General features: G+C 39.9%; 1 protein-coding gene across 1 annotated transcript; it reads right to left on the bottom strand.

Moving 5' to 3' along the window:
* Positions 1 to 12286: 12286 nt before the first annotated feature.
* LOC125775093 (NPC intracellular cholesterol transporter 2 homolog a-like) lies at positions 12287 to 13061 on the bottom strand. The gene is made up of 2 exons (XM_049445571.1): positions 12760 to 13061; positions 12287 to 12678 (listed from the first exon to the last, which is right to left on the bottom strand). Exons 1-2 carry the CDS (start codon positions 12935 to 12937, stop codon positions 12401 to 12403), a joined length of 456 nt encoding a protein of 151 aa, XP_049301528.1. The 5' UTR covers positions 12938 to 13061; the 3' UTR covers positions 12287 to 12400.
* Between the last annotated feature and the right edge of the window lie 10181 nt (positions 13062 to 23242).

Below are 23242 nucleotides of genomic sequence, written 5' to 3'. Positions count from 1 at the left end.
CAGATATTGCAACAATAAGTTATTTACGGCTTTCAAGACGACGTTGTAGTCTCAGGTTACAAGACCATAATGATATGAAATAACAAGCATATCGGCGTAGGATTTATCTTGTACAGAGTTCTCCAAACTACTGCCCTCAGGCAATTGAAATTGAAGGCCTCTTATGCGACATTCAGTGTCAGTATAACTAGTTTATGATTTAATCAAAATTTCGTATCTTATTCTTGTGCACGACGTTACGTCAGACTTTATGGCAGCTTGGTTAGGTATGACAAGCTAATACCTATGCATAAAATTCTCGAGGATTTTCTGTCCATTTCTTTATTTTTTCACACGAGACTCCATACACACAAACAAAATTGTTGCAGAAAAATTGGATTTCAGAAATTATATTACGTTACCTTGATAATCAATCAATTTACATTTTTGTTATTTTTTAAAAGGAGAGCTACCAAAAATATTCAATAGACTTTTAAATCGAGTATTCATTCGAAAAATATACACATTAAAGTGTATTTTGGGCCTCTGATTTATTGACCTCTGACACAAATATAAAAAATAATTTGAAAAAATTACTGAAGTTTAGTGATTGTTGAGTCTGTTTTATCTATCAATCAAAGGCAAAGTGCGAATATTTAATGGTTAAATTAATGGATAGAATATGATAGAGAAATTAAATGTAATAATTCAATGTTCCAATTTTTACAACCATGCCTACTGGATACCTTCCCTTAAAGAACCTTTAATCGTAGCTATCTAAACGGATTCTTCAGGATCCACCGTCAAATAAAAATCCTATATCATGAACTGATTATAATATAATAAGATGTGATGAATGAAAATTTGAAAATCTTTTTTCCAACGCGTATCCTAACGCGTTACCCACCTTGGCTTTAATTACCAGACAACCATTGTTTGGTGCGCTTTTCAACAACAATGAAAAATCCTAAAGCTTACACACTATGGTAAGGTAAAAGTTTAAGCCCTTCCCTCCGGAGATGGCCTAATCCTTTTCATCTTGTTTTACGCAGGTGTACATAAACCACCATCATCAGCATTAACCGGTACCGACCCTTATATCTTGACGAAACCCACAAATTAACCTCCGGCAGTTTTGCTGCTGGCGCTGCTGCGGAAGCACATCAAATGCTTCGCCTGGCAAAAGAAAATGGCAATCTGTTTTGGATGGGAATGAAAGCCACACGAAAGGATACGGCCGTTTTTCCAAGGACACTAATTTAGCGCAGATACCTCTTAAATGAACCGGTGTTTGATTAATGCCACCACCCTCTTCACTGGTACTCGGCGCAGGTTGGGAAGCCCACATAATGTGCGTTAGATGAGTGATGCCGTTGGCAAACAGCACGAGACGTTTGTTTGCGTGTAGTTCATATCAATTCACAATTTTGTGTGGCGATGGTAGTTCTGTGGGAAACAGAAAAACATGTTTTGATGCATTAGAATTTATTACTATTCCATTCAATGGGTAAGCTTTTTTCTCTCGGTGTATAAATTGGCAAACCATCTGTTGATTCAAATTATGCTGTTATCGGATTGGTGGAAAACACCGAGAGATATACCCTGAATGCATTATTACCACGATTGCTTTACCATTGCAAAGGTGTAGATCCAATCAATCTGCTGCACATCAACATAACAAACTTTTTTTTTTATGTGTTACTATCTGAACCACCACCAACCACACTTTGGTGCCTTTGATAATCGAATCTGGTCCATGTGGATAAAGTTTCACACTCCCTTGCTTCAGTGTGCTTTCTATTGAAACCCTGTGAAAAACACCCACCTCCATCTCCAGTACCAGCCCGCTTTTTTCTAATGGAGGTCCACGTTTTTTGTTTTCCCACTGCTCCGGTTCCATTCAGTACAGCTAAAGTGCGTGACGACTGGATTGCATAGTGCATAGTTGCGATAGCAAAAGGTTGACCTGCATGGAAGCGTACAGCACCAGCCTTTCGAAGGATTTATGCAAATAAGCATGAAATCGCAAACACGATGCACTGTGTCCCTTTGCCGAACAACGGTTTGATGGGCGAACAAAACGAAGATAGCAATTCCATCGAACGAGTTTCGATAATTAGCACTGCGGGGATATACTGTTTGGATGCACAGCTCTCAGTGCGTAGAGCTTTGCGTTTTGTAGACGGATGAAAACTTTAGGGATTGTTTCTATTTTGCATTTTTTTTACTTTTTGTGGCAACCCTCTAATCTCGGATCCTTCCGGATGCACAGTTGCTCTGATGGGAGACTTTTCTCAGATTTACCTCCACATGCCCATTCGACGATCATGCAAACGGATCGGGATGTGTTGGTTTGAGCTGGGTTTTCTTTACTTTTGTTTCCGTATTTGCAGCTCGTGTCCGATGCGAAGGATTAGCTAAACGGTTCTTCCCACGGTAAGTGCTCTTCAATGGTCACGCAAGTGCTTAGGGAGAGTTTTCAACCATTTAACACCTATCCAGCACGCACCGATAGCAAACAAGGACACAGATTGTGTGGGATTTTTTTCGAAAGGTAAACTAAAGCTGTTGAGCTAGCCATGTTGATGTTCTGTGTAAATCCTTCCCATTCTGGAGACGATCCGTTTCGATCCGATTACACCTTCAATAAGGCAATTGGGACATCCATTGAAGCTGTGGGTTTTTTTGCTACTTCACTTTTCTACTCACTGGTGGACATAAAACTTCTCACCCCTTTAACCCAACTTGCACTCGAAAAGGCCTAGATGAAGTGGACTACTCAGACGATTAGTTACGGTTCAGGAGCCACAAATGAAAGCCACCGTTGAAAGATTTTATTAAAAACTTTGCACAGGCTTCGAAAAGCTTTCGTACAAGTCCTCGGATTGCGTCTTAATTAAACTCGATTACTTCCCGGTACCAATTAGCCACCGACAGCTAAGCAGCAATTCGTTTGTCGATCGACCGGAAACGCCAACTAACGCCGATCCGACCAATGAAGTGCACTTGATTGCACTCAAAAAACCTTTCGTGAAATTGGCCAATCGCCAGCAGAAAACTTTTGCACTAGGCAAACACAAAAAAAAAAATTAACGTTCGCCACCGACTATGGGAGTTTACAACGTACGCGATCACGAAAAAAAAAACAAATCAAGGCAAGGCGAGAACAAGCTCTGTCGTAAAATATTTTCCCCAAAAGATAACGAAAAAGTGGTGTTTGGAGGAAAAAAATAAGTTTTCCACACCGCTGTGTTGCATATTTTCCTTTCCCTTAATGGTTTTGCTATTTCAGTTGCTTCGGGTTTTGAGTTTTGCTCGAAAGTACGGTTGGTCTAGTGGTGGAATGAGTCGCCTGTTTGAAAAATGGATCCAAATTGCGATCATGATGTAGTGCTGGAGCCAACCGCCAAAAGAGGGGGACAAAGGTGTAGAAACGATCGAAGTGAAATCAATTTAACTTTTCATTTAGCGCCCGATAGTGTTCCACTGACACTTTGACTGAGATTGTGCATTCGAGATGGACGAAAACGGAGCGAAAAAAAGGAAAGTAAGCAAGTAAAGAAAGCTTAATCGACAGTGCACAACTAAATGACACTATTTTTCTTTTTTTTGTGAAAAGTGGAGCAAGGACAGAATATAAAATGAACGAAAGCGTTAGCAAATGATTTGAACTTTGAAAGGTTCTGTTTGCCCGTCTATCGCCACTTAACTGGAGATAATTAATTACATTTTAAATGTGATTGATTTGGTATGATTTTTGTTAGACAATTATGTTGTTAAAACATACCTCTTTTATTAATGTTTAAATACCAGTAAGAGTTAAAATTCGTTTATACGAGAAGTCAAACGTATTTCCTAATATCCCTCTGTTAAAATTCCATTTCACCACTACCATGCCATTATAGTGGAAAATCTTGCACAGTACTATAATATATTTGTTTATAGGGGTTTCCAGTTCAGTTTCTGGTGCAATTAAAGTTGGAGCCATTTCTCGATTATATTCAAGTTGGTGTTGAATTTATAAAGATATTTCTTAACTTTGTCTCAAATGACAAGGTGACATTTATTCAGCAACCTCTCAATTCATTTTCTTGAATGATTTTCTTGAATGAAACTTGATTCTTCAATATTTTGCAAGAACATTTTTACCATACCGGCTCATAACCATAAACTTATGGTTTCGAATGAATCAGAATTATTGGATGGGAGGCTTGAGACGGACTTCACAAGGAGTAAAAAGAAAATATAATACATGCGTCTGGGGCAAACCAAAATCATCCAGACCCAGAAAGAGATCAAGGAGTCAACGTACACATTCTGCAATACTATACCAGTAGTTATGTGGTTTATTTGAAGTGCAAGCCAGTATAACATGCAGAGCAAATGTATGTATCACTTTACGCATGTTTATTAATTTGCATAGCAACAAAAGCCGAGCACCGATCTTCATTATGCGCAAGACCATTTTGTGAGAAGACAAATGCCAAGCTGAGATGGTTATTTCAAGAATACAAGAGTGACACCTTTCAAGTGACTGACAAGATAGCTGAAAACGGAGTAGTATTCATGTTCATTACACCAAGATGTCCCAACTTAACTTAAGGCGCGATCGAAGTAGGACCAAGAAAAGGAGCGGAGCAGTTAAGCTACCGTCCGGTTGAGGGCACAAATGCGGATGTCATCCATCGGGATCCTAACGGTGACGTGGGATCGGGAGGACGATGCATGACCGGATGGAAAAGGTCTTTTGGATCCCGACCGGTCAATTTGTAATTGCATGTATAATTTGTTCGGTCGGACGTTGCGTCTGCAACAGTAGATTAGTAATAGTAAACAGAATTTACTACAAAAAACACATTAAAATTCTAGCATTTCTTCATCTTGAATCTTCTTTTAACTTTTTCTATTTTTTTATTATGCAGTGAGGAGAAAACGGTCACAGACGGTTTAACGTGTAATAAATTGTACAGGTGATAATAGATAAACCATCAACCTCATCACGGCACACGTGTCATTCGAAGAAGCTCTGTTCATTTTTAACAAAAATGGGGAATTCAGAATTGGAAACAATTACTCAGCTACCTCGATTTACATTCTAGTTGAACTTGTAACTAATCAATAAATGGCCCCAAATTTTACTATTTGAACTAGAAAGATTAAAGCCATACTTAACAAGAAAACATTTAGGTTCGAGTGGCTATTCTCGTTTCACATCCCACCCATTCCTTTGAATTGACAATTGTCGACACGATACCTTCGTATGTACGAACATTGTATCCAACTTAATTTTTTTTACTTTACAATTTTACTTGCCATGCCGTATTTGTCATGCGAACCAACTGCCAACGGGTCCAAAGTATTCGAATGCAACACCACAGCAAATCAATCGTCACGCGTAAAAACACGCATGTGAATAATGGGACCTTTTGCGTACAATATCTCACCCATCAGAAAGTAATCTACAAGCCACGCGTACGAATATGTTACCAATTGGAGTGAAATAAAATTCAATCTTCCAAACCCGCTTTCCATCCAGCGGGTGAACAGCGCTAAACAATCTTACTGATCTTGCCAAACTGATGCAGGGTAAAACATCAATTGCTTTCACCTTCGTAAGTCAGCTCGCAGGACGTTTAAAGTGCTGGCAGGAACAAGTCTCGGTCTCGGCTGTGAAGTGGATATGGAAAACCAACCGATACCGGTTCCGGTGTGTGGAATAAGATAAATAAAAAGTGATTTACTTTTATTGGATACATCGATTGGCAATTGCTCAAAGCCAAAAATCTTCACCCGATTTAGATTGCTGCCCTAGAAGCTTCCGTTCGATTTGGAAAGAACTCGGTCGTGCTGCTATGGAGCAGGGAAATCGTTCGTATATGGAGCAGGTATATATCCTATGTATCGATTTTGAACCGACACAGGTGTGTTCCGGGTTGTGGGAAGCACCATAAAAGGTTGCTATAAATTCACAGCTTCTTCCGACACTGCCGTCAGTGAGGGGTAGTGAAGTAATGTAACGAAACGAATCAATCCACTTTTTGGTTAGTGTTAAACTTTATCCATTTCCAAGAATCTATAACTATCAATTTTAACACGTACTCAATGTGGCTTTTAAGCTTTCGGTCCTGGTATGGTATGCTTTTACCAAAGCTAGTAGCATCCTTAAAATCTTCGCCCTTTGTTTGCTGCCTTCCGGGATTCGTTCAACAGCGAATTAGTTTTCAACGCAAACTCTCGCATACCGCCATAGTATGTTGGCATTCACTCTACGGCCAGCATCATCGTTAGCCGCCTGTGGCCAATGAAAGTTTGTCAAAACTTTTCATTCCATCTTTGGGTCTTCCTTTCTGCTCATCAAACACTGGCGGGCTGGTTCGTTCCGTCATGAAAGGTAAGCCTAAGGATACCGAATCCCCAAACCCCCTTCCATCACTAGCCTTGTGATGGTAAATGCCTGTCTATCCTAACCTTTGCAAAAGGAAAGCGGAAGTAAACGATTGTTGCTTCTTCTGGCTGTTTTTTTTTCTTTTCATTTTTCATTTGCTCACCATTCTACGCTTCGTTTCGCTCTTTCGACTTTTCCAGCCCCTTAGGGGGGAATGGAAAACATTCGGGTACGGAATGAGGGTGGGAAACACTGGCAAGATTACTTTTCACCATCCTGCGGGAATTCAAACCCCGGCAAAACACCAAAGATTCATAAAGATTTCGTCAGGAATGGTGCCGCTTGTGGATTCCATCGGGTGCTATCGGTAAAAAACGATGAGCCCATTTCTTTCTTCGGTTCCGTTTTCGTCCTTCAGGTTGAACAAAAAAAAAACACACACACACACACACAGTTTCTTGCTTTGGTAAGACAAAATGGAAGTTGCATGCGATTTCCCAGCTGTATATTAGCATCCACAATCGACTTGCCAATGATGCTGGTTCGAATTTATGCTTCACGAACGTACAAATCAGTACGTTTATAGTCTGAACCGGATTTTTAAATATTTTATTACCACACAGTAACAGCGCATCGTAAAATATTCCAAATCATGCGTTTCATTATTCACCAAGGTATGGTTATTCCGTACATGAAGGCAGTTGCATCTTTATTTCCCTTCTCAAAAACAAAGCTGGAGGCGATCGAGTAGGATGCCAATCATGGTAACAATTTCCTCATTCGTAAAGTTGTTGAGCCGGAAAAAAGGGCTGTCAAGAAAGAAATGGCAAGCGGGAAGATAAAAAAAACAACAACTACCAGCGTTTAAGTCGATTCCTCGAGGCTCCAGTTTTCCATCCAAATATTTTCTCTCATCTGCTCCCGATTTTCGACCCGCTTGCGGCTACGAGTCAAAGATCGGCCTACATATTTCGCTGATAGAATTGTTTGCCCACTCCGGTTAGTCATAATTGTTGTGTTGGATGAGGATGGAGAGCACGCACAATTACCAGCGGCAAGATTGAATATCCTGGGGAACAGTATTAAACGCTCAAGGCTAACAATGCAATAAAATATTTTGGAAAATTCTTTACTACCGGTTGTTGCGAAAGTTCATTTATTACATTGCTTAGCAAGAATATTATGTGTACAGTGAAAAATAGCTACATTTGAAACAGATCATGACGGTTACACAATAAAATGAACAACATGTTTGTAGAAACAGTCCTGTGTAAATCCTATTTTAAATTCCTTTAAAACAAATCCTCTTGCTTTTTTAACGCATTTTAAATGCAATTCAAGTTTTTATACCTAGATCCGGTAAAAAAAAGAAAATACAACCTCCAAAAAGGCTTTCAATAAATTTAAACTTCAAACTGTTGTACGAACGCTCTAGTCCGGAAATCCGAATGGACGTAAATCTCTGCCCAGCCAGCCATTTATTTGCAGTTGTACAACTTTGTGCAAGGTATGTGTGATGATGATTTCTCTCTCTCTCTCTCTTCCTCTTTCTTTTTTCACTCTTTTACAAAACTTTCTTCCATCGTGTCCTTACACGCGGAATGTCTGTTCAGTCGGTGATAAATTTCCATTTTGTTTTTGGCATTCGGATTGTCTTGTAGGAAGTGAAACTTTTTTCTTCTACTGTCCCAAAAAGCCGATTAGTAGCGCACAACATTGACTGCATTTAGTTCGAAAGTTGATTATCCTTTTTGGTAGAATCAATGTTTAAATGAGCTTTGTTGAAAAATATATCTGAATTATCTTGTTTGGAGTTAAGCTATGTTCGAATCGTTTTGCCATATAATAATGTTGGAGAAGTATTTGCTAACCTCCCAATTTCCATATTGCCATCAGAATTAACACACATAAATCAACAAGCTAATCTGATCGAGTAGTATCAAAAAGCTGGCAGCTCATAAAACAGCCACTCCAATCCCTTCAGCACTCAATCACTCAAACACAGAATGCGCCTTGTCTCAGCAAAAGCTCTGATTGGCCTTTAATGAGTGATCCGTTTCAACAAACTACATCTTCATTTGTTGGAAAGAAGTACTACATTTCACTTCCAACCCTTCTAAAGTCTACCCTCGAGGCCAATGCTCCAAAACTGGAAATAAATAAAAACCCGCTAACAAACTAATTCACTTTGAGCAGAAGGTAGTAAATCCGTCTGCGAATAATCAGCGGCGTACCGGGACAACATGCCGCTGACAGGTGTGTACGGCTATCGGTTCCTAATTTCACCTGCAATCAAACGAAAATGAAATCACTCCCACTCAAAAAAGACCGGATCCCAAACCTAGAAGCCCAACAAGCCGTAAAGATTTTGTGTTGCCTCCATCCGCGTTCTTCACTGCCCAGCACGAAGAATCCGCTTCTGCCGGGATACGAATTTAATTGAACGGAACAACCAATCAACTAACCATTAAGAGAGCCGCTCTAAAAACCTTCCAGCCGATCGGAATGAGCGCTGGTTGGGGAATTGGTTTCGCCATCGGCAAACCTGCTGCCCCAACCTACCTTTTGAGGGTGGCTGGGACGTGTATCCTGCAGCATCCGTTCAGGGAACTCCTTCAACTTTGGCTCAACTTTTGGAAAGGGCATGGTTTTGTTGTTTGGATTTGAAATTTTGCTGAACGAAATTTAATCAGAAACAGAGGCTTACATTTGACCAATTTCCCATTCTCCTTTCCTTTGTCCCGTCTGTCCTTCCCTTCAAAGGGGAGTATCAATGCGGATGATTTTAAAGTATCTCTAGCGTGTCTTGGCTGTGGCATTACATCCGTGGCAAAAGGTGTAGTTGTTTTGGTAAGAAAAAACAACTCCACCTTGGCCTTTTCTACTGAAGAAAAGAAAAAAGTAGGAAAATGGCCATGAAAGTTAGAGTCTTATTCTATGATCATGATAAATTGCTTTCACCATAGCCACACACGCTTGTTACATTTGCTAAATGTATATGGTCGTTCGGGTTAAATGGCAACGAAAAAGTACGTCAATGAGATGGTCTTTCGAGAAGCAAAACGAATATCTAGTATAACCCATGTCGTGTAGGGGTTGGTTATTTTAAGCATCTTCAAAACAAGCCCTTTTCTAAACCCTTGCACGCTGGAAGGTTTTTCGGTTTCTTGGCGCAGCGTTACACGCTAACGAAGGACCTTGGTGAAAGGATTCCCAAATAACTACGGCTTCATCATTTTTCCTCGCGTTCCATCATGTCGATGGAATCGGTAGTTTCTCGATTTGGAAAGCAGCTTTTGTGGTGCGTGTGCGGAATACTAATGCTGTTTGTAAGCGTGTGTACGTTGGAAAATTGTTTTTGCTTATTGAAACCTGATGCTGGAGGATCCAAAAGGTCTGAGATTGATTTCAAAAATTGACTCCCCTCTGTAAGTCAACATTACAGGTTTTTGGAAGCAAAAATTACTCTTAACATTCTAAACATGGGTTAGAAAAGAAATAATTTATTGAACTTCAACAATACCTCAACTTTTTTGCAGATGTTCTCTTACTGAACTCGCCTCATTCTAGCATGTGCTAGACTCATAACAGTTAAAACTTTAATTTCGATTACATTCACTTGAACAGTTGTTGATGTTGAGCTATCAAATCATTCCGTACCAGCTCGATCGGCTTATAGGCTGCACATCGATCTTTGATGCACCAAACAGCCCTTGTGCGTTAATGGTTTTTCGAAATGCAATCGCTTCCTAATGAGTGTCGATTGAGATTACCATTGCCAGCACAGTACCGTGGTTACTGGCAGATGGTTACAACCGCGTGGCCATTCATCGTTTTTCAGCGCATGTTGCGCCCACAAACAATACGCCCATCGGTTGATGCCGCAAACTAATTTCCACTGAGCCTTTAATGGTGTTCTATCGAATGTACGGTTCAATAGAGAAGACATACAAGACACGTCACGAAACTAGTTTGGGGTATTATTATTTATGTTAAATGAGATCACATTTTAAACATTATCGCTATCGCTTTCATAGGCTTTATTAAGCGCCATATGAAACAGCCAAGTGATCGCATCAGCTCCCGAAATCGTATCAATTTCGAACCATTCATTGGATGAACTGTTGTTGGAGTTTACAACAGCATCCAGGAGTGGCATACCATATTCCCTATTATCTCTCCCCCACATGGACGGTGGTTGAGAAATGATAAATTATATCGCAAGCTAATAATGAAATACGACCCAAAACGACGACGGACCACCACAACCATCAGAAGTAAACGCACATGTGCCCGATGGCAACACCACGGCATTCCTCAAACTATGTACGGATGCACTGCCTGAAGTGTGTTGTAGCAGTTTCTTCTCGATAGTAGCTCAACTCTGCAGCTATACTCGCTAGAACAAAGGAATCATCGAACCGTTGGATTAAATTGAACCCTATCGATTGAACGAAGCGAAGCGGACGAGACGTGCATGTTTATTAGCGTATGAAATATTTACGATAATCGTTTTCCCTGTCTCGTCTTGATGCTTGCAACACGTCTAGCAGGATGAAGTGCAAATTTGTTTTTTTTTTGTTTTCCTTTACCTCCGTTTTGCTTCCTTCGCTTTTGTGATTATTGGTTGTGTCGAAGGAAATTTACCAACTGACGCTAAAGGTATGCATAAAGTGCATGCAGATGAGGTAGAAGATTCGGGGCGAAGGTTGGTGGCTGTTTTATGCCGTCTTAATTACCACATTTTAGGATGGATACCGTATGGTTTTGCTGCTGCACATCTACTTGACCCGTAATGCAAACAGCGCTTAATCACGTCAAGATGCGGAAGATACTCGCCACTTGCCCTTGGGCTACGTTCAGGGTTAACAAACTCTGCCGTAATGCATCGCAATGGTTGTAATGGATTTTCAAACTACATTTCATACACAGCGTTCTTGCGTGGCTTGCAACGTTTCAGTCGTTTCAAGCCGTTGGGATGATCAAAAATTTAATTGCCTGTTTAACGGAGGGTCTTTGGTTCGGATTTCAAAACATGCGTCGATTTTATGATATAATGAAGCAGAGTGATGCGAACAATTACTCCAGCAATGTTAATCGTGAATACTTTAGGGAAGCGCTTCCCAAACTTATTTCTTTCAACACCCACTTTTCAGACAACCGTGAAATTCCTTTTATATCAGGGTATAAGAATATGCAATGTTTTAAGAATTCTGAAGAAATATTGAAAAAGATCTCCAGTCAGATTTCTAAACATCAAAACACAAAAACACGGGCTTTCAATGATTTGATGTTGGTCTACGATTTCTTTTTCCAGAAAGATGGTCCATCCAATAATCCCTTAATATCCAACAGATGGTTTTTGGAAAGAAAATAGGTACAACTGATATTTAAAATTTAGATTCAAAATCAAGATTGATGTATGAACTGTTAGAGTTCTTAATGGCTTATTTTATACGTAAATCGCTTAATTTTTGATATAAAAGAAATATCTAATTCGATTTTCAATATATTGATTCGAGTCTTGTTAATCGAATTGAATTAGAGTCGCACTGCTACAAGAACCTGTTAACCGTGTAGTACAGAGTAGTGATGGGTCATACGCTTCAAATCATGGCTCGACACGGAGCCTAGTGAGAGCCAATAGAAATCGATTCTGACTCATGAGTTCAGCAAGTACGGACCGTCCCGTTAATACATGTAAGATTCTGTAGGTCTGATCCGAACTAGTAGGTTGGAGTCGCTTGTGCTCGCTTATATCTAGCGGAATCGTTCCATCTACTGAACCTACGAGTCGACCCGAACCGCTTCGGTTCGCTTATGGATGACTGCAACTCGATAGGTTCGGGTCGATAGATTCGGATCTATCCGTCGATGCGAATGTTAGTGGCAAAATGTTAAAGAAATTTCCAAAATGTTCCGTTTTTTTTTGTTAAACGATCGCTTATTTATTATAATTTACTACAATACCTAAAGCACAGCATATTTGGGAAAGTACGTCACAATCATTCCAAACGTTCAAGCAACTAAAGCGACTTAATTCGTGGCAGTAACAACCTGAGCATCAACTACGAAACAGGAGACAGAGTTGCTGGCCTGATCGACTACGTCGATCTCAATGCTAAGGCTAACCAGCGGATAGATTGACAGAATCGGCATCGTCAAACGATAGGTGACATCCTCATTGGTGGACAATGGGCAGCTGCTACCCTGCAGGAAGTTGCATGTAACGGCGTTCGCTCCCAGCGGATAGTTTGTCACTACACCCAGTGCAGTAGCAGTGGCAACGGTAGTCATCGATGTAACGGCACGGTCTGAAAGAAACCGGATCAAATTATACTTTAATCTACAATTCCTCAAACAATCGATTTATGAACTTCTGCCGTTAGTCTTACCGGTGGTAAAATCGATGTAAGCAATCACATCCTGTCCACGAACCAAATTACAGGGTGCCGCACTACATCCCTCTATTAACACACTGAGTGGCTGTGGTCGACCTCCGGTACAGTCGCGAGTCACATTTCCGTACACTAGTGCCGGTACTAAGGCAATCAAGAACAGAAATCGGAACATGATTTAGTCGGTTTCAGGGTTTCTTCTACCGTTTATAGAACGCGAATTCGATTCTTGCAGCTGGGTTAGCAAGCACTCCACTGTACTGACCACACTTGGTTTGATTGATGTCCAATCCATTCCGGCACAGGCTTTTATACATCGTATGCGGGTTCGTATATTGTCTTGTGACACATTAACGGACGACTTAACGCCACAAACCACTCATCGTACGGTGAACCCTTTCGATATCGGGTATAATCTCGTTGATGGTTTTATTTTTCTTCACCCATATAATTTGATTTATATGCGAACAGGTGTGCCACTTGAGGTGGCAGTGACGCCTGCACGAGACTCTCCATGATAAAGCCAAACTATGCCGATGATAACAAGGAACAGGTGTTCAACATCAGATGGGTTCTGTCGGTTACGGTTTTTTTTTTTCATTGTGATTGGCTGGCAAAATCAAGAGTAATTCGATTATCAAAAGAAAAAAAATCAAATCTAAACTAAAGAAAAGAAGAAATTTTTTTCAGCCTGATAAATAGAACCAATTGTTCATTGTTATTAGCTTTGTTTTCTCCATAGAAATTTCTAGCAAACCATAGTTCTTGTCAGCTTTGAATAATAAATCTTTTTTATGGGCATTTTATTCTTAAAATACTACAATCCATCATTACTATCAACAAAGTTAGCTTGTTGCGTTCGAACGGAAAAACCTCAATTTTACGAAAAAAAACAATTTTCCACACCTTTCGCTTACCGTCTATATAATTTAACCTTTCACATGTTCAAACCCTGTTTGCAATTTATCGGTTATGCCAACAGTTCATAAATTTTCACATCCAACTGTAAGCACAAATCGCCCGTACCGCTGTTTACTGTAAACGGTTCCCAATTTCAATTTTCAACGCATAGAACATTATTATGAATTATGATTATTTGCTAAATGCTCAATTGCTGCCAATGTTACCCCGATACTGGTACACTAGCCTTACAGTCGCTCGGCGTCCCTATTTTGTCCGTCGTCCAAAATTAAAGGTGCACTTAATTTTCCGCAATTTTCCTCAAAAACATAGAGTATGGTGTAAACGATGCAGCATGCAAAACTCGTTACGCTCATTCATGTAATTGCTATGTTTTGGGCAATGTTTTGAGTAGCAAAATGAATGTACAACTGTTTTCTAGGGTAACTAAATAGGCATGACTCATTTGCAATTTTATTAAGTAATAGTTCTGCTATGAGTTTGTCCTTGTTAAGCGTAGCCTTTTGAGTGTAATGAAATGGATGGATGGATGGAACATAAAAAAAATCTTATCGAAAAATCTAAATTGATTGTTAATTCGGTAACCTTCAATGTGATCAATGAAGGTACATTTTAGTGTTGATCATACGCTCATACCGCAATCGCAATACGCTCTACTTTTAATTTATGAATAATTAATATTTTCCATTTGTAGTTTAGTTGGACGAAAATTTCAGTAACATTCTTCACCATGCAACCAACATACAATACAAAGTTCTAACTACGGTGATGAATGATATCATATTTATTTAGGATTTTATTATGAAGCCACAAAATGTGAGCTAATGTTTATTAAACACCCTTGCCAAATTGAAACACACAAACCAATAGTAGGTGAAGGGACAGTACGACAACAAAACCCAAAAAACGTAACAGACATGCACATAAATAAACCTTGAAACGTCGGTTACCCCGGGATGGTATTTTTGACTGCACAATCCTACCCATGGGCTGTAGCTACCAGTTTCGTACATTTAACAAAAGCAAGTCTATCCCAAAACGCATTGAAACAAACCAACGGCAGCCTCTCTCCCAATGGAAAATGACTGATTGAAAAATATGGCTGACCAGAGAGACGGTCAACAAAAGTTTTTCCCAAAAAAAAAACGGACAAAAACATAGACCAAAGTGTTTGTAGCTTCGTAACAGTATAAACCACGTATGATACACGGTACGTTGGGTTACACACGCGCACGGTACGTTCGAAACAGTTTGTGTCAGATTAAAAGCAACGCCTAAATGAAGGGACAAAAAGGTCGAAAAATTGAGTCATAAATTAATAGTCTGATAGGCGGACCGGTCTCAACCGAGTTCGTGTACGCGTGCTTTGGTTGCATATGGGAATACGAACCCGCAACCTGGAAATGAATCAAAGGGACGTGGGTGTTCAAATGTCATATAGTATTAGTTTTCATTTTTAAATGTTTATTGTTAAAGCGGTGAATAAAATAATTTAAATGTATTATATTTATTTACTACACTTGCTATAAATTAAATTATAGTAAAATTAGCCAGTGGCCTATTTTCAAACGCACATCGCCATAATACATTAATCTGATGAGTTGTCAAACGTCTCGCCTCCAATGATTCCTCACTTTGCAAAAGGACCAAACATAATACTTTTTGTAAGCGACACAGTATTTTAATGCAAGCTTAAGCCATAAAACGTTCAACTCATACACGCCGGCACGTTGAAAGGAAGCGCAAAAGATTTCATGTGAGATAAGCTTACAACCTCTTAATTTTCTTCCTTCACCCAACAGAAAAAAGGCCTCTAGTGTATTGTTACCACACATTCTGCCGGTTTGCCGCTAAAAAACCCAGACTCCACCTTAGCAGAACATCAATTTGGCCGAAGAAAAAATCTTCCCCAAAGTATACATTAGCGTCATACAATCCTTTTTTCTCGTCTCGTCCAAGCCCTTCCAGGCATTCGGGCTGGACCCGCCGGAGAAAAGCCTTGCCGCGGAGGTACGGTGTGGTTTTGTTGGAAAAGTTGCTGACTAACGAAAAACAATACCCCACCCTTCGCCAGATCCTGCAGCTTGCGTAACGCCGTTTCGCGTCTTGTTTCTTCTCCCGTTTCCGTACGCACGGAAACGCACCGAAAGGCGGAAGTCTTACCAGTAACGGAAAACCGGCATGGCCATGGTATAGAAACATAACAAAACACACAACACAACAAGCAAACGCTTCCGAGCGAAAGTGGCAAATCACCGGAGAGCAATTTGTTACCAGCAAAACGCGGAATCCGTTCGAGTTCGCGCTTCCGCCGGGATCCCAGACGCAGAAGTTGTTCGACTTACAATATCGGAGGTAGGCTTACTCATTTCATCAGTCAGAGGCTAGATGTTTCCAAGTGGATCTTTCATCCATCCATCCTGGCTTAGGCCCAGATAAAGGTTCTTGTTCTTGTGAAAAATCATCTTTTTTAAGTGATGTAATTGTGGCTATGGATTGCACAATACAGCTCACAATAGCGACGAGAAATTGGAACAATTTGCATTACAAAAGCGAAATCTTTAAACATAAGTAATATTTGATCTACAAAGAGGGAACTCTTAGAATATATCCAAGAAAAATAAACAGCATTTTGCTATTCAAAAGTTTTAAAAAATTGTTTCCTTTTTATGATTTTTTTTTCTCCAATGCTTCTTTATCATCTACCGTGCGTGACTTTGTGACGCATCAACGGCGCATATGAAATCAGTGCCACTGAGCATAATGCCACCGTTCAATCAACACCAAGCTCCCGCAATTCATACACAATCTTGCAGGCCCAAGTGGAACTTATTAAACTTTTCGAATTTCCCTGGATCAGCGGCCAGCAGCATTTTGACACCGCTTGGACACAGTGTCGTGTCGCGATAGTCATCGTCCGCATGAATCGTCAGAAGTTCACCGCAGCTGGCACAGCTGTGGTAGGCCCAGTAGGTGGCCCTCGTCGAATAAAAAACTTTTCCACCAGAGGAAACAAAATGACATAAACGAAAGTTGACGGAAAAACTTTTCCTAATAAACAAAGTCATTTTAGGGTTCTGCATCATCGCCAACGCAACATCCGACGGGGGCGACGAGGGAAGACAGGAGAGAAGTCGTTCGTTGGCAACAAGACGCCCTTGTCCTCGTGTTCATGACGGTCATCAGAAAGCCGTTGACATGGGCGAACTCTTGTCCTAGGGTGGATAGTCGACGCAGAGTTCGGCACAGATTACAAATGAAACAAACAAAGCTAGCGAAGCTCCAAAGTGGGCTCTGAACAAAACGTATTTAAAGGACCACATTATGCAACCGAAAAAACCAAACTTTCGGCCCTTTATTTACTGAGGATGTGCTTGCGTACGATCATGCTTCAATTATCGTAATTGCAATTGGAGAGTCACCCGTTTCGGTCAAACTTTTGCCAATTACGGTTACGAAAATGATGAGCTCACGCGTGATCGCCCTCCACAGCAAAGGGGGAGCCATGTGTAGACATTACTACTCCAACAACGTTCTACATCCAAATGACCGCGCTGATGGGATACACATTTTTTCCATGAATATTCAATCGGCTTGAACCACGCCAAATTCGAATATCCGAGCTTTGGTGCGGCTTTTTTGTTAGTCAAAGTAAATAGAAAAATGACCCAGGGATGGTACATTATGATCCCTTTTGTTGCTTCACTAACATGCCCCGAAATTAGAAAGGACCTGCTCAGTGATGCATAGCAATTGTGTTTCCTAAACCGTCAGCATTGTTAAGAATCCACTTCCGTGGCAGGTTGATTTCTTCACACCCACTGCACTGGGCCAAAGTTGGCAGGTAGCCTACGGTGAACGGTTTTCCTTCATATGGGCAGTGATTTAAGCAGTGAAAACTTTCATACATTCTTTTTACCGGTCCGGTCGCCGTTTGTCATTCGGTTCGGTTGTTTTGACAATGTACTGGATTTCGGGCATTCAAGAGTTATCTCCATGCTCAATCGGACTTGCTGCCGCTGTGTGCACCACTCTGGTCCATTGAGAAAGGACATCAATATTTCCCTTTTTTGGACATGTTTCTGGTTCCGCTGTGGAAAGATTCGGCAGCAAAACTCGTTATCCTAGCTTTTGTGAAGATATTATTTTTTTGCCATTTCTGTGTGTTTGTTGTGGCTACAAACACGCGAAGGATATCCTACATTTATCTTACCATTCAGCGCACGTTTTGTTTTGGATGCGTATGCGAATTATTTTGACCGGTATGCTCCCGGGGATGAGAGTGAAATTATTTTGTTTTGTATACTGTCCTTCAGTCCCCTCCTCCTCTCCCTCTGCCATCCAAAGGAATGCCAACCATCAACAAATGAATATTAATGATAATTCCACCTCTGTCTACCCTTTTTTTTTGCTGTTGGGCGTCCCTTTTTTGCAGCCCATAAATCTATCTCGACGAGGGAGACGTTTCGTGTTTGAAATTCGTATATTCCCCACTGTAGATGAACGATTTTCCCATTTTCCCTCTTTTTTGTGAGAACCAAAAAAACACATAAAAAGCGCACTTGAATCGATGAAAACATTGAATCCCAAACTATTGCTCTAGTAACTAATGCAATTTTCTAAAAACTAAATCTTTCCATTTAGTCGAATCAATCCCTCCTTTATATCTCTAATCCAAAGCAAAACAAACACCATCAAAAAAGCAATCACTTAATCTATAAAGGGACGCTTACCTTAGATTTATCTTCCGTTTCTTCAACGTTGTATCGAAAATCCATAACTCAGTTTCCGAGGACTATACCCACACTGCTATCGATTTAGTTTGACAGTTTTGTAAGCATCCTCGGAGTAGTCAGGGCTTACTTTGATGAAATACGTGATGAATTATGGCAGCTTGACAGATGCTAAGGGTGCAACTTTCTTACCCACCGCACCCATCTCTCTCTCTCGTCCCACCCAGCTGAGATGTATTGTTTGTGATTCTGTCAATTAAACATGTGACTCATGCCCTCGGCTAACTGGCATCCTTAGCCTGAACGTTCCAGAAATGGAATGGAACGGAATTTGTTCAAGGTGCTCTATTTTCTGCACAAACTCGACTGCACAACTGTACCAAACTAACTCACTTTTGTAAAAGTCAAACAAATCATCGACAATGCAACACGCTGACCCCGCTGACAACTCGGTCAGTACGGGCACTGGAGACCGCTTAGCAGGCCCGCTTGCTGTTGGTCCGGAGAAGTGCAAACATCCGGTTGATCTCGTTTTTCCGCACACAGGGAACACAGAGAATGCGGAGTCGACAACCCGATTCCGAATGCATTATGAACCCTCAACCATCATGTGTTGCTGGGTCGTTTGAGCCTTTGAGGGGAAAGATTGATCAGGCTATAGGAGGCATGAGGGATGGAATGGGGGGTGTTGGAAACAATTTTGTGGCTTTGATGGATGTGACCGAACGATGTGACTCAAATGGTACACACGGACCCGTACAACATTCGTGCAACAAATGCAACAGAGTGTCACCGGTCGGCCGATATTCTCAAGCACCATGGGTCAACTTTGCCTGCACAACACTTTACACTTTTGCTTGGTTTTGGTCGAGAATGCGAAATACGAGAAGGACATCATCTCAATCGTTGACATGCCCTAGAGCGAAAGTTCGTACGGATAACCAGCAATGAATGCCACGTGTGTTATTTCCGTACCACGTGCAAAAAAGGGGTTTTGTCTCACGAATGACATTAGTGCACCTTTCGATGAGGATGATCATGATGATGATGATGCTGGTGGCATCCCTGCCGGAACCCATCGTTCCCATGTGCTCAAACCCGAACGGCACATATTTTATTCGACAAGATAAAGAGCTTAGTCAATATTTGATTTACCGAAACATGAAACATTGAATTATATGCGGCCATCCCACACACATTGGCAGCAAGCAGTAACTAAAGGGATTGTGTCTTCTCTTATGTGACTTTGCTAAGAACGCGTATGCGGGTCATACACCAGATGGGTGTCACCCATAGATCGTACTTCAAAAAAGATAGAAAAACTCCAAAAATGAAAAAAAAATCCCTTTAAAAACTCCCAAGTGTATTGTACAGAAGCCAATGACTCTTAAAAGAAAGTACAAACACATTTCACCCCTCCGTCTAAAGGGGCCTGGGGTTTCAAAAAAAAATACTGTCCCATTCGATGAGCTATCGATAAATCGGATCTTCCAAAAAAGAAAATGCACATTACTTCTTATTTAATCAAAACGACACGGTATTTGCATTTGGAAGAGCAATTGGAATGAAAGGTATAATCAAAATTGATATTATTGATTGAGATATTAAATATTTACTTTCACTAAATTGGAAGAGATTTTATAGATTCTTTCTGGCTGATATAAGAAATTTTAACTCATAAATGTTTTAACTCATAAATTTATTTTTTAATTTTTGTAAAGTATACTGTTGTATACAACCAAAACAATGGCCCTATATTACTATAAACTTCATTATTATAATAAACAAATTTAAATTTTCAATAACTTATTTTGATTCAGAATGGCTATCTGTAATCCACTCCGTATCATATCATAACTTTACTATCATACATCATCATACATCATACATATCATACATAACTTTAAATAGGGGATATTTACAATACAAATAACTATAAACAGGTACGTCAGATTGTGGATTCCTTCATTAATCATGTAAACATTACCATATAGCAAACAGAAAGAAAATAATATATTTCGATCAAAAAATACAATAAATTTTATTTCATAAGTGATATTGCTATAAATAATTTAAAACAATTTTTTAGACGTTTATAGACCATTTCCATGTAAGAATCAGAGTCTCGATTTAAAATTGAAATTTAAAATATAAATTTAATTTTAAATTGAAGTATTTTTAAACCTTACCATGATTAATTGAGAAGTGTAATTATGACGAATAAAATATCTAACAAATTTTGTGCATAATTAACTGAAAAAATAATTTATAAGATAAAGAATAAAGATTGCTCGGTAAACAATTAAAATGGAAAAAATAAGTTATGCTAAATGTAAATCGCCATTAAAACATCTGTTCTACGCTACACTCAGGTTAAGGTGTCCTTTTGCGATTCGAAGAATAAATTTATATAATAAACTAGCTTACCCGGCAAATCCAGCTTTGCCCTTAAACCTGCCCTTTGTAATTAAAACAAACATTTTGAGTGTTCAATCTTGATTCGTGTGGTATTATTAGAATGGCGATTAGATATCGTTGATTAATTGAAAATTCTTAAATTATTGCCATTCTCAATCCACATGATATTCCCAATCAAAGCAATTGCTTCTACTTCTGTTGTGGCACTTCTTTTCCTTTTCTGGCACTTCAGGAGGTATTTTTGGCTTTCCTTGACGATTGGGATTTAATACCATGTCCTTCCGTGTAAAGCGCTGATTCCACATGTACCACCGAGCCGCAAATCACTAAATATCATTTTTTAATTATTCACACACTTGCTTTTTACTTATTTATCACTCACTTTACGCTTTAATGAATAAAATTGCACTAATAAATCGTCATGTGTACCTACTTTGATTGATATATTCGTTAGAACTTTTGTGTTTCAGTAGTGTTCAACATTACTCGTGTTGCAAAAATGGCTATGCCTACTTGATAACTCGCGTAGGAAAAACAGAAAAGAACTCATAATATTGGCCAGAGGCCACCTAGCGAAATGAAAAATAGCGCTAAACCTATTCTCATATCTAACGAACGTTCAGCGAAAATTTCATACAATTCGGTTCAGCCGTTTAAGAGGAGTTTGCACACTAACACCGCGACACGAGAATTATATATATATAGATAATGTGAAATAGTTGTAATTAATAGCCTGATCGTTCGAAGTGAGCGTACAACTCCTCAAAACTTCCTTTCTACACGTATCTTCAAGTTTTTGTTTCATTACAAAAAAAAATTAAAAAAATGTTATGTTACGCACTGTATTAAACAAATAAATCTTAGCTCGAAATAATGTTTAATAAAAAAAAAACAATAAAATTCTATATAAGTTGCTGGCAAAAGCACAATAAGCATAGAGCCAACATTATTGTCACAAAAGCACAACATGTATAACTACGGAATCGTGCCGTCAAACAAACAGACACCAACAGGCTCAGCTCATGTCCTTGCCCAAAACATTACTTCAAACCTCCTACAATGTCTTATATTCCCTTGTACGTGTTCATCTTCAGAATCTTCTAATAGCCAAATCCTATTTCGCTCCATTTCATTGCACAAAACGTGTTGGGCCGCGTGTGGAAGATTTTATCCCTCTTTTTTTCTCCTTTGTTTGCTCCTGCTCTGTCCGCTGAACTGCCTATTTCGATGGCATGTCCAAATGGCCCTATAAAGGGAACGCATAATTTAGTTTACAACTGCAAGAGCAGTCACCGATCGCTGTACGCGGATGGGGCCGCTGTGAAGTTTCCACACTAAAATTTCCACCGTGATGACACTTTCCTTGTATCAGCGGCAGTGAAGCAGAGGAACGGCAGTAGCAGCAAAAAAAATACTACGAAATATAACTATGATGCCGGTTTTCATAACCCACCATCAATTTGCACACTTTTCACTTAATTTTGCACTTTATGCTTCACCGTTCGTATGACTTTATGCCCGAAACGAGCATTCAGCGTTCAGCACGTGTTGGCAGCGCTGGATGGGTTTATTGTTCGAAGGCGCCTACACCACCCTACATCATTGAGGCTCCTTGGAAGTAATTGAGCGAGCATCCCCACCCAGGTTGGAGGGTTCGAGAAGATGGTAGGGATGACTCGAAATTTCATGTGGCTGCAAATAGTATGCAAATGATGCGCTTTGGAACGTACTGCGGGAAACCTTCGGTGCGGTAAAAACGGACAAAGAAATGTCTATCAGTGTCATCTTCACCGGGAAACCATCGAGTGTAGGTACCAGGCATACTGGTTGGTAGTAGTGCTGTCGAAGCTAAAAGTCCTTAAAGATTGTACGGTGTGTGACCTCATTGTTAACATTGGGCTGAATATTGCGTTTTAGGAAAGGTGCATAACGCAACGAAAGCCCAAGGTGTATTCGAACAAATCTTTGGAAACGGACAAAACAATGATCTCAAGCCTAGCCTAGCCTAGCCCAGAGCGAAAAAAATAGTTTGAATATTAAATTAAACCTTGCTATATTAGAACTTTTTTTCTAATTCTCAAAGTAGAACTTATATCATTTCACGTCATTTCAACCGGATGATGGACTTAGACATTTGTACCTGGTGCTCGAAATTCGTCCGCCCCAAAAAGGAACAATCCGAAATCTTCTATTTCAATTCCAGTCACATCGTGATTCATTTCTCCGTTTGTCCGGAAAATATCCATTCCTTCGGGAAACGCTTTAAGCCAATCGGGTAGCCGTGCAATAGGTATATTCCATTCACAGCTGAAGCACACTTCAACGTTCCGGAGAACGCTTTCCGAAAATAAGATGTCTCCTGCCGTTTCAGCCACTTTTAATTATGATCCTCGTACAGAAAGAACAGC

Source organism: Anopheles funestus, chromosome 2RL, assembly GCF_943734845.2.
Source record: "Anopheles funestus chromosome 2RL, idAnoFuneDA-416_04, whole genome shotgun sequence".
NCBI lineage: Eukaryota > Metazoa > Arthropoda > Insecta > Diptera > Culicidae > Anopheles > Anopheles funestus.
This window is presented reverse-complemented; position numbering and strand designations above follow the sequence as displayed.

Excerpts from the sequence above, each read along its gene's own strand:
- LOC125775093 (XM_049445571.1), bottom strand. The coding sequence starts at position 12,937 with ATGTTCCGATTTCTGTTCTTGATTGCCTTAGTACCGGCACTAGTGTAC. Across the intron at positions 12,679-12,759 it reads TTACATCGATTTTACCACCG|ACCGTGCCGTTACATCGATG; the intron begins GTAAGACTAACG and ends GGTTTCTTTCAG.